The 13,019-nt window shown below is 42.0% G+C and overlaps 1 protein-coding gene across 8 annotated transcripts in view; it reads right to left on the bottom strand.

The window, feature by feature from the left end:
* The window catches only part of CC2D2A (coiled-coil and C2 domain containing 2A), a 445,922-nt gene that overhangs the window by 244,756 nt on the left and 188,147 nt on the right, over positions 1-13,019 (bottom strand). For all 8 annotated transcript variants that reach the window (XM_070757365.1, XM_070757366.1, XM_070757359.1 and 5 more), the window contains 3 exons: positions 4,783-4,939; positions 3,754-3,983; positions 2,031-2,208 (listed from right to left, as the gene is read on the bottom strand). In XM_070757365.1, the coding sequence (XP_070613466.1) occupies positions 2,031-2,208; positions 3,754-3,983; positions 4,783-4,939 (565 nt within the window). The remainder of the gene's footprint in view (positions 1-2,030; positions 2,209-3,753; positions 3,984-4,782; positions 4,940-13,019) is intronic.

Below are 13,019 nucleotides of genomic sequence, written 5' to 3'. Positions count from 1 at the left end.
TGTGTGTGTCTTGCTTTTTAAATAAGGGGTTTTTAGAGACTTTTTAATATTAGATTTGTGATACATTGTTTTTTATTATTGTTGTGAGCTGCCCTGAGTCTGCAGAGAGGGGCGGCATACAAATCTAATAAATAAATAAATTGGAGGAAAAATAAATCTGAATCTGACCGAACACTTGTAAAAGTTCATGTGGAGACTTACAAAGTGGCGCTCAGAGCGACAAGATGCACATATCATGTCACCTTGATTGCATCTGTGGAATCCCATCCAGCTAAGGTGACTCGCTCCCTCCTTAACTGGGGGGGGGGGGAAGAGTTGACGAACTCTTGTAAGGTAATGCTGAGGGATAAAATCCCTCAAATCCAAACAGATCTTGACTGCAACTAGAATGCAGTGTTACCTGACAATGAATCAGTTGAGGTTGCAGGGCCTCATCTTAATCCTGTTGTGTGGGAGGAGTTTGATCTGGTAACGCCTGATGAAGGCCATGGAAGCTGTGAACTCCGTCACCTGTTTTTTCAACCAGTGTCCTTCCTGGCTGTTCTGAGCCAGCAGGGAGGTGACACGGAGCTGGATCCAGGAGATTGACAATGTTTCTTTGAGGGAAGGGTCCTTTCCGGCTCCCTACAAGGAGGCAGTTTTGCACTGGTGTCTGGAGGCTGTTAGGGTCTGGATGGGTGTTAACAGGCTCAGAATCAACCCCAACAAGATGGAGTTGGCTGTGGGTTCTGCCTCCCAAGGACACTTCCATCTGTCCGTCCATTACGCTGCGGGGTACTTTTGACCCCCTCAGAGAGGGTCCGCAACTTGGGCATCTTCCTCGACCCACAGCTGACTCTGAAACATCATCTTTCGGCTGTGGCGAGGGGGGCGTAGTATGCCCAGGTTTGCCTGGTGCACCAGTTGCAACCCTATTTGCACAGGGAGTCTCTACTCACAGCTGCACATACCCTTATCACGTTGAGGTTTGACTACTGCAATGCTCTCTATATGTGGCTACCTTTGATGAATGTTCGGAAACTGCAAATTGTGCAAAATACAGCCGCACAAGCAGTCCTGGGCCTCCCTAGGTATACCCATGTTTCTCTGTGGACTGCATTGACTGCCATCTGGTTTCCAGATGCAATTCAAAGTGTTGGTTATGACCTATAAAGCCCTACATGGCATTTGACCAAACTACTTGCGGGACTGCCTCCTGCCGCATGAGTCCCGGTTAGGTCCCACGGCAGCGACCGGTTAGGTCTCATGGCATCGGCCTTCTCCAGATCCCGTCAACCAGACAATGTCACTTGGCAGGACCTAGAGGTCCTGTGAGGGCTCCGGCCCTCTTGAATCAGCTCCCCCCAGAGATTCATACTGCCCCCACCCTCCTTACCTTCCACAAGAGTCTGAAGACTCATTTATGCTGCCAGGCTTGGAGCTATTAGACTCTAGCCCCCTGGCCTACGAATGTACTGTATGTCGGTTGATTGAATGGGAATAAGTGTTTTTTAATGGTCCTGGGATTTTAGATTAATTAATTAAAACTAATTGGATTTAGGATGTTATATTGTTCCTTTATATGTTGTAAGCCACCCTGAGTCCTCGGAGAGGGTCCGCATATAAATCCAATAAATAAATAGACGAATGAATGAATGAATGAACGGCATTTTTGCTTTACAAGCTCTTTACCATTGCATATACATAACTAGTTGGGGTGAATTTTTTGAAGTATTTTGTTTGAAGTAGATGGTAGCTCAAACTGCCATTGAAACAATGCAGAAGTATAAAATTAAAAAATAAAAATAAAGCAAGAAAAATTGAGCATGTCATCTATATCTCATGCAAGAAAGTGAGGGTAGCAGAATGAACAGAATTTCATTATGAAAAGAACCTTTATTCATTCAAATGAATGGACAAAATAAATTACTTAATTTCCTCTGGAAACTAAATCTAAACAACTGAAGTTAGGATTTCTTCAGAACTCTTGCTATAGATAAAAGAATATTTATATTCTACTGTTTCCCTATGTGTTTAACACAATAACTTACCTGCAATTTTAAACTCTCTGGCAAATTGAATATTTGCACATTAAAAATCTGCCCAAAATGAATTCTAAAGTCTGAGCTCATCTGCCGAGAAATTGTTCTAGACACCTCTTTGGAATTGAAAAGAACTTTTAAGAAGATAGACCTTTTCTTCACATCTTCACGTCTTGCAACTTCAGTTCTACAAACAGGTTAACAAGAATTAAATAAAACACATACATTTGCTTGAATAACAATAAAGAATAGAAAATAAAGAATAATAAAGAATTAAGATAACAAAATATAATGATTGTGGCAAAAGAAAGCAATAGTAGAACCAACAGTAATAGGCATCTTGAGTGTAATCGTAAAACAACTGGAGTATCATTTGAACATCATCAACACCACAGACAATATCAACATCATTCAATTGTGAACAGTTTATTCAGAACAGCTTATATCCTGCGACCATTTTACACTATCAAACATCAACATCTGCCTATCTAACGTCCTTGGAAAGGACTTGACAAGCGGCCAAAAATGTCAAATCCTTTCTAAACAACTGACTGATTGCATGACCAGTCAAAATAATTTAGTCATTTTATATACTGCCAAACTTCCATCAAATCTGGCAGTTCTGTCTTTGAGATATTTCATAGGCTTTTGATAATTAAAATATGGGTTTAAAAGTGGAATCTTAACATAGAGGGCACTCCCATAAATACAGGGGGGTGTCCGAAACTGCTGCATGCATTCTTGCACTATATGGGATCAAAGTGGTGCACAAACCTGAGGAAAAGAGTAATGCACCCGAAAGAAGCTCTACCAAGGAGGAGACTTCTTCAATAACTTACCGTATTAACCAGAGCAATTGAACAAGTCATTATATAGGAGAAAAGGCAAAAAGACTAAAAATTAGGGTGCATGAACACAGACTATTGATCCGATGCCAGGAAGTAGCAGGGTGATGGGTTTGATTTCCAAGAGACCGAGATCATGGCTTAAGATGTAGCAAAAGGAGGTCATCTTCAGATCAACAGAATCTTCAGATATTAAAATACACTGGCAGATAAGCCAATGTTAAGAATGTGCATCACATTTTGAAATTGTTGTGTTTCTCCAACATGACTTAAAAGAGGCAGTTATAAGACCATAACTTGAAAAAAAATCCATCTGGGTCTGGGAGCTTGGTAATTACAGTTTCCAATCTTCCATTTTTGAATAAAAATAATTGAGAAAACAATGGATCCATACCTCTTGATGCATTCAAATGAAATTAATTATTTGGACTTTTTCAATCAATCATGCTTTGGGGGACTGGGAAAATTAGAAGGGAGATGTGATGCTGTCCAAATCTTTCTGGGATTGGTTGGACCCTGCTCATCTTTCTTCCTTAGTGATTCTAGACAGTTAGAAATAAAATGTCATAAAATTATATAAAGGAATATGGTGCTGAGGAAATTGTGGCTTGACAGTTAGGTAGCTGACTGCTAATTTCTCATTAGGGATGATTTAGGGTGCTGAAGTGATCTTCAAAACCTTAAAAGACCCTGGTGTATACTATAAACTTGCCCAGGGATTTTGATCAGCAGAAGCTCTCCTGAAGATGCCTGATGCTTTATAAGACAGATGGGTCACTCAGGATTGAAGAAAATGTCAATTAAAGGACTGTGGCAAAGCTCGAAAACTGCTTTTAATTGCGACTGGATTCTAGTGATAAATTTGATTTTATACTAATACAACTCACCTAGGACAAGCCTCATTCGGAGTGATGCTCCCCACCAAGCTTAATTCAGGGATTAGAACTGGTTCTCCAGGCTGCCTTCTGTTCTCAGCAGCTCTTCTGCGAACTTGCAGCTCCACCTGCTGTTGGTCAACTGGGGGAGGTGGAAGAGGCTTCAAAGGTTCCTTCATTTGCTCGGATTCTTCATCTTCCAAGTCTTGACTTGATTTGTTTTTTTGTTTCTTTTGATTTTTCTATATGGGTGAAAATATGTATTTGTTTTAGGTAGATTGCTCATGCATGGATTTTGTTGGACTGACCATTTTTTCTCTAATTTGATAAATTAATGTGATAATTAAATTGGTGGTTGGATGTTACAATTTTTTCCTACAATTTTTCTATTATGTTTACCTGGTTTTTTTTTAATTTTGGAATTTAGATAAATTCCTACAAATAAAGGCTTCTCTTCTATGGAGCTTCTTTAGAAATATAAAGCTATATAGCTTTTATTTCAGGAGCTCAAGAAAAATATACAAAGCACTCTCTTTTTACATGACAACAATTCTCTTAGAAACACTGGGCTGAGCTTATATGAGGGGAGATATTAAATCTAATATTGAAACACACCGCCACTAGCCTTTGACGATCGTAGTAAATGATCATATAAATTACCCTCCTAGTGTTGATTGGTTTCACATGCAAAGGATTATAAGTAGATTTGACTCTTGTCTATATTATCATTGTAACACTCTGAAAGGACAGAATGCAAAAAATAATTCATTCTAATCTATGTAATAGCTAATCATCCAGGACACCACTGTCTACCCTGGCCATAACTTGACCAGCCTTTCTCAATTATGGTGTAAAGTTATGTGAACTTCAACTCCCAGAATTATCTGTTAGCAGGCTGCTGAAGTACATGTAATTTAAAGTTACCAGAGTTGAGAAACACTGTACTAGATAAGTTAACCCATGCCTAATCTCTTTCCCACATTAGCCAACATAGTATGTGAACAACAAACACTTCCCATCCACAATGATTCTAACTCAAACCTGTGCCTTCTTCCATGATTTCCATGCCCGAAGTTCAGTTTTATATTCATTCATTTTCTTTTCATACTCTTCACTATTTTCTTCTAGTAATTCAGCTGTTTCAGCCTGAATTTCTGCCTCATAGGCCTTTTTATCCAACTTCAGGTCAACTTCTTCCCTTCAAATAGTAATAAAACCGAAGCCAAAATAAAAACAGTGTTGTTATATTACATTCTAGCATGTGTTGCATTTTTCACATGATCAATATTGGCTTCATTCAGAATGTATATGTCTGATTCTAAAAAGTAGCGGGTGCAGCAAGTAGAATAAATAAAAGCCAGAAAGGTTCTCTATCTCAGTTTCTATCATGGCTTCTATGATTTTTGTCCAACTTTCTTTCTTGAAAACAACAGAGACATGAAATATCATTCTTCAGTCCAGTACATTTTATGTTGCCTTTTTTCCTCAGGAAATTCAATTCTTTCCTGCCCACTAATTCTTTATGAAATACAATGTTAAGAGGCACCCCTTTCACTGTCCCTTTACACATTCCTTCTTGCAAATGCTTTAAAAGAAACAAAAGAATTATAGAAACATTAGTCAATTTCTTTGCCTGCAGATGTCAGCTGTCTTTCATTGACTAATTATATCTCACAGGATAGAAGGATACATTTGCGTGTTATCTAGGTTATCTTACATAACTATGAAATATTGTGAGATAAGCAGTCCAAAAGCACTGAACTTGAAATGATTTGTCTTCAAACAATCAATGAACCACACTTTCCATGCCTGGCATTTTATTTTATTTATCAAATTTTTAGGGCACCCTTCTCCAGGGGACTCAGGGGGACTTTTATCTTGAGTTTGGAGGAAAATCAGGCAAAATCCTCAAAATCAGTGATGTAGATGATCAGTGACTGCTCCTGGGTGAGAAGATTCCTTTAGACCCCTACCTTAAAAGATAAAAAGAGATAGAAAATCCAGGAAAAGAGACTCTCAGAACTCTCTATTAAAACAGTGAATAACGATAGAGAGAAAAATCCTAGACCTGAAAGAAAGAAATTAAGGGGAGAAAAGCTAAAGGCTTTCTTTTAAAAAATACAGAAAATTGGATTGCTTAAACTGACTAGGCGTTGTACTGGAAAGGCATTATAAAATGCTGGAACTATTTACCTGAATAGCCGATTTTGCTTTCATAAACAATTAAAACTTGGATTAATTAATTTGTTAGATTTGAAACAATACTGAAACCTAAACTGAGGCGCCATCTATAGGTGAATGAAAAATATGCCATACCCCAATAAGATTGGGAAAATTTTGATAAGAGAACCAAACAATACCTACCATATTTTTCGGTGTATAAGACACACCAGTGTATAAAATGCCCCTAGATTTTAGAGGAGGAAAACGAGGAAAAAAGTATTCTGAACCAAATAGTGTAGTATTATATTGTTTAATAAAATACCAGTGTAACAGAATACTTTTTACAACCATGTATACTTTTTAAAACAATGTACACTTTTTACAAACTTTAAACTTGACAGCTTCAAGACTTGTGGACTTCAACTCCCAGAATTCCTCTACCAGTCATGCTAGGTCAGAAATGAGGATTGAAGTCCACAAGCCTTAAACTTGCCAGGTTTGAAGACCCTTGCACTCCTAACCCCTAAGTTCTAGATAATGATTAAAACGATTAAAGCGTTTATGGGTAAAAACATACTATTTATTTCCTATTTTAAAAGTAATTAAGGATCATATTAAGGTACTAGAGAAGGAAGGACAATAAAAAATCATTAAGTATTCAATAAATAGTGCATAAACTGTGTCCCACCCCCCAACTTGGGGGCAGCAGCCCATTACTGCTGCCACCCCACCTCCCTTTCCTCGAGGTCTCGGCTAGTGCCAAATCTGTGAAACCAGGTTGGGCTGAGATAATATGGCTGGTCCCAAATCACTAGCCATCTTTCATTTTTCAGGGAGAACTAGCACTCACACTGTCCCACTTTCTAGTTCAGTTTTATTTTTATTAATAAAACCCAAGTAAGAGTTGCTCAATCACCTTCTAGTCTATAATGCACAAATTCATTTAAAAGATTGTTTGTATTATTTCTAAAGTACAAGGTTCATCTAATGAATATGTTTACTAGTTATATTTATTTTTACAATAATTTTTAAAATTTATATAGAAAAATAATAAAGTCCCCCCCCAAATAATGATCCAGTATTAATAATAAAAAAAACACTGGAGTTTTGTTTGTCAAGTTTGGTTACTGGGTTCAGGCTAACAAAACAAAGCTGTAGGAAATAGATGGAGGAGCATATAAGAAATATAGAATTCTTCCACTGGCTTTACACATTCTCTTATGCCAGGGGATTACAGTAGGTTATTCAAATTTAGTTCATGGATTTGATGTAGAGACCATATGGACTCTAATCGTTTCTTTTGTGTCGCTATTGCTGCAAGCTATTGCAAAGCTTTATCGCGCCAAATACAAATTGGTCCGCAGAACTAAAGAGGCGGCTTCACCAGGATCAGGGATGAAGGCAGAGGTGGAGTCACATGGTCAGAAGTGAAGGCAAGAACAGTGGGGCAGAAGTAATTGGAAAATGCAAGGCGGGTACGCCACCTGAGTTAGCTGATCCCGGTGGAAGCAGCTACGACGGCTTTTGTTTGAGGAGCAGCAGCACCGGGAATGTCACATCCACACCCCAGGCACCCACCACGAATCATGAGGCTGAGGAGGTTGGCAATCTGGCCCTGAAGTGGCAGAGCTGTTGTCTGCACCTGCGCCTTGTTGTTGGGTGGCAGCTCGGCAAACGGCTGCGACAGGGGTAGGCTCTCCCCAGCTGAGACAGCTCCCAAACTTCAGCAAACTGGCTTTGAAGGGGCAGAGCCATTGTACGCACCTGCACCTTCTTGTTGGGTGGTGGCTCAGCGAACAGCTGGGGCAGAATCCAGATCTCCCCGACTGAGACAGCTCCAAAGGCACAGGTGCGGACGATGACTCTGCCCCTTCAGAGCCAGTTCATCGAAGCTTCAGAGCTGTCTCAGCCAGGGAGAGCCGGACCCTGCCCCAGCCGTTCGCCGAGCCAACAAGGGGCAGGTGTGGAGGATGGCTCTGCCCCTTCAGGGCCAGTTTGCCGACCTCCTCAGCCTTGTGGTTCAGCGGCGGGGCCTGGGGTGTGGATGTGACATTCCCAGCACAGCTGCTTCTCAAAGGGATGCCGCCAGAGCCGCCTTAGCAGTTGTTGTTGCCGCTGCCTCCGCCAGGATCAGCTAACTGGGGCAGCGCCCACCTTGTCCCTGCCAGCCAGAGGCCTCAGGTAGCCACCTGCAAAGGAAAGCTTTGCTGCTGGTGCTGCACCTGGCATCCCGCTCATTTCTGGAGCCAAGTTGCCAGCCTCCCACCAAGGGCTGCCGGGCAGCCTTGGCAGCATTTGATGTACAGCGATCCCTCGATTTTCGCGGGTTCAAATTTCGCGAAATGGCTGTACCATGGTTTTTAAAAAAATATTAATTAAAAAATACTCCGCGGTTTTTCTTTCTATACCACGGTTTTTCCCGCCGGATGACATCATATGTCATCACCAAACTTTCGTCTGCCATTGCTGATTGGCTGAAATCTCAGCCAATCAGCGTTCTCATCGCAAAAAGTTTGCCCGTCATTGCTGATGGCCCGAAATCTCAGCCAATCAGTGGTGTTATCCCAGCGTGCATTAGTACAGTACTTTTACAACTTATTAAAACTTATTGGAAGATGCCTCCTAAACGTTGCACGTGGAGCGGAGGCTGCGACAGTAAAAAGAGCAGGAAGATGTTGAAAATTAAGGAGAAAATTGAACTTTTGGATATGCTAAAAGTGGGTCGCTCTTATGCAGACATTGGTCAGCATTATGGAATCAACGAATCAAGTGTGCGATACATTTGGAAAGATGAAAAGAAGATAAGGCAAACAGCTATGATAACATTCAACAAGGCAGCAAAAAGGATGGTGATGCCTAGAAATAAACAGCTTATGAAAATGGAAGTTGCTTTGTCCGTGTGGGTACAAGACTGCCGTAAGAAAAGCATTGCATTGGATACCAATACGATACGGACAAAGGCACAACAACTCTACACCCGTCTGGCAAACAAAGAAGGAGGCGATGCAGCTGAGGGAAAAGAAGATGTTGATGAAGGTTCTGATGACTCAGAAGACCCCCAGCCATCAACATCCACTGCTTCTCCAACCCCATCCACATTCACAGCAAGTAAAGGATAGTTTGATAAATTTCAACAGTGCTATGGCCTGAGGAGTGTGTCATTGCACGGAGAAGCTGCCTCAGCGGATACAGGTGCAGCCGAGCAGTACGTCCATGGCATGTTTAAAGAGATAATTGAAGAAGGGGCCTACCTTCCAGAACAGGTGTTCAACATGGACGAAACAGGCCTGTTCTGGAAGAGGATGCCATCACGGACTTTCTTAATGCAAGACGAAGCCAAAGCCCCTGATTTTAAGGCCCAGAAAGATCGGGTAACTTTGATCATGTGTGGAAATGCAGCAGCTTCATGATGAAGCCAGGGCTCATTTATAAGTCCCGAAATCCAAGAGCCCTAAAGAACAGAAATAAGAATGCATTGCCAGTGTACTGGATGCATAATCCTAAAGCGTGGATTACAAAAGCCCTCACGCGGGACTGGTTTCATCAGTGCTTCATCCCACAGGTGAAGGATTATTTGGCTGGCAAGGACTCAATTTCAAAGTGCTTCTCCTAATTGACAATGCTGGAGGCCATGATGACCTGGCACATGAACATGATGGAGTACAAGTCGAATTCTTGCCACCAAACACCACATCGCTTATCCAGCTGATGGATCAAGGTGCATTTAAGGCGCTGTACACGCGCAATTCCCTTGGAAGCCTCGTGGAAGCAATGGACGCTGATGAAAACTTCACATTGAAGGGCTACTGGCGTCAGTACACGATTGCATCGTGTCTGAAGAATATTCAGAATGCCTTAATGGATATGAAGACACAGACAATGAATGCCTACTGGAAGAAATTGTGGCCAGAAGTGGTGCATGATTACAAGGGATTTGCTTCCAAAGAAATTCAACATGCTGCAGTCCAGAAATCTGTGAAGCTGGCACAGGCACTGGGTGGAGAAGTCTTCAGTGACATGACACCCGATGAAGTCCATGGGTTGTTTGATGAGCATGGCCTACCACTGACAGACAAAGATCTGGAGGAGCTGACCAGTTCAGCGAGTGAAGAAGAGGAAGAAGAGGAAGCTGAACAAGCTGAGGAAGAAGAAGAGGTTGGCCTAGCGCTTGAACAGCTTGCAGAAGTGCACAGAAGTGCTGCACACTCCAACAGATTGTGGAACTTTGGGATCCCAACATGACTCGCTCTATACACTTTAAGGCCTCCCTTGACAACATCGGTGCACCATACAGAGCCATGTTAGCCCAGAAAAAGAAACTGCACCAAGAACTACCCATAACTATGTTCATCACGAAAACCAAGAGGTCTGTCACACCATCACCTTCAGCGTCCATTGTAGAAGTGCCCGATGAAATGGTGATTGAAGAAGATCCTTAGTTATGTTACTAATTTTTGCACATAAAAAACCAAAAAAAATGTAAATAAATATTTATAATTTATAAATATCAGGATGACTAAGTGTCTTATTCAATGGTGAGTAGTACTGTACAGGTAATGGGAAGGGAAAATGGTAATTAAGGGAATGGGAAATTGTAATTTATGAGTTTAAAGTGTTGGGACTGAGCGACATAGAAGAATGAATGAATGAATGAGTTACTGTATGTAAATAAATCTCCCCCCCTGCCTGTGTGTGTGTGTGTTTGTGTATGAACTCTTGAACCATTTCCAAAAACAGGTGAGGGCTGGGGGGAGGGTTTCTCTGTTATTATTTAAGTGCTTTTACCATACTGTACGCTTTCAAACAAGAGTCACTTCTCTCTCTCTTTCTCTCTCTTTCCTGTCATTCTTTGCCTCAATCATTTTCTCATTTCTCTTTTTTCTCCCCTTTTTTCCTATCATTTCTTTCTCTCTCTACCTTCCACTCCCCCCTTGCTCTCTCTCTCTCTCTTTCTCACTTTATCTCTCCCTCTCTCCTTTCTATCTCACTCTATCTGTTGCTCTCTCTCTGTGAGAATGCCTGCCCTGTCTCTCCTGCAGCCCCCTCGCTGACAGCTGGGACGAAAGCACTCTCAGCTAAGGGACTGCGAGAGGGACGGGGCGGGCATTCTCAAAGCGCTCAGAGCGGTTAGCAGCTGAATGAGGAGGACGAGAAGCCGTAGCCACCAGTGCTGTTGCAGGAGGACCCGCGCCCCAAGAAAGCCGGTGAGAGGGGCAGATCGGATGGGTGGGGGGTAGAGGCAAGGGGGCTGAAGGCACTGGGGGGGTGGGGGCAGCTGACATTCAAAACAATCTTCGCCGACCATCACACTTTCGTCGCTCCCCGCCCCCAACTTCAAGCCCGGCTCTTTGCACGGCCTTGGAAAAGGGTGCGCGGGGGTAGTTTTTGGCTGTCCATAGCCAAAAATGGTGTTTTTACTTCTGCACCGCTACTTCGCAGGAATTCGACTTTCACAGGCGGTCTGGGAACACAACCCCCGCAAAAATTGAGGGATCACTGTATAAGACCCACCCAATTTAAAAAGCATTTTTGGAGGTAAAAAGGTATGTCTTATACATCGAAAAATACAGTATTTGGAGGATTGTGGTGATTTACTGTTCTATAAATATCTATTCATGATTACTGAATATTCTATTGTGAGAATAAGGAAGACTCTTAAAGAAAGTAAAGTGACTGTTGACTTTTGGAAAGTTGCCTAGACTGTTAGATTGTCAGACAGGCGGCTGACAAGAATGGAGGCAGATGCAGAAGAACTGCAACAGCAATTTTATTTCAGCACCAACAGCTGAGGCAGACAACAGATGCTTGACTCTCCCTTTTATAGTGACTCTCCCTTTTATATTGGAACTATCAAGACCAAACCAATAGCAGGGCTTTATTACACAAGCAAATCTACCAAAAATCCCGACGGAAACTAAAATATTTTTAAATAACAAGATTACCATGACAGAATTAGCTAACTGGGGCAGCGCCCGGGGCTTGGTCGATGCGGAGCTGGTGAGTGAACCGCTGCTCTCCCAGCACGACTTTTATTGCCTTTAAATATAAAATCAGATACCCAACTTGGAGGGAAGGGTGTCGTAAGAGGTGGTTATGCTGTGCCCGATGTGAGAATCGCTAGCTCACATCGACACAAGCTTCTTAAACTGCCAGGACCGGGCAAAAAAGAAGCCAGCATTTGCTGGCCCTGAGACATGGCCGCCCCGTAAACATCGAGGAGGAAGTGAGAGGAGATCGGTGAGCCTCAGCAATTACCCTAAAACAACATACTCTTAATTCGGAAACTTCTTGTGTGCCTGAACAATCGTGGGAAAGACGATAGAAGGATAGAAGAGCTCAAAGTCGAAATAAGCGGCGATTAAAAAGGTTGAGCGACCGGAGAAGCAAGAGACAGCGTGCGGTGACAGGAGACTCGGGTGTGTGACAGGAGAGCTGGGTCGAGGGGCGGAGACGGAACGGAGGCGGATCAAAAAATCGGGAACTAAAGACGGATATAACCGGGGGTGATACGATTTTAAAGTTTGAAGTTTAAAGTTTAAATTTTCACGAATATTTGGAATACCAGGTGGAATAGGAGCAGAGAAAGCGGGGATTTAAAAAACCTCCTCGGGTGTGAGCTTTCATAGCGGACGTTACATCTACGTGATTAAGCCTCCCCCTCTTCCGGAAACATAGAGCTACGAAAGCAGAAACAGCAAGATAACGTCCTGGAGATCTACGCCCCTCCGTTTTGTTTAACTGGTTCTTTTGGTTTATCTGGTTTATCTGGTTTGCGCTTGCCTTTGGACTACTCAATGACTTAAAATCCCATAAAACACAAGAAGGTATAATCTTAAAGAGACAGGAACTTGACTCAACAGATATTAACTTGACTGGGCCGGTTTTCAATGTCATCACAGCAGATCCTCCCATAGGAAACTAGGAATTTATGCGAAATTAAACTACCAGACACTAAACTACAATCTTCTAAATTGTGAACATTAAGTGTGGGACTGCTAGATTTACTTACTTTTGGAATAGCCTGGACTAAAATTAATATTAGAATCAAGAAACATCTACTGGACAATATATAAGATTAGAGGAAAATAAAGGACAGAAATTGGACTGGAATATAA

Source organism: Erythrolamprus reginae, chromosome 7 (genome assembly GCF_031021105.1).
Source record: "Erythrolamprus reginae isolate rEryReg1 chromosome 7, rEryReg1.hap1, whole genome shotgun sequence".
NCBI classification, from domain to species: Eukaryota; Metazoa; Chordata; class Lepidosauria; order Squamata; family Dipsadidae; genus Erythrolamprus; species Erythrolamprus reginae.
The sequence above is the reverse complement of the archived record's forward strand: the minus strand, read 5'-3'. Positions and strand labels throughout refer to the sequence as shown.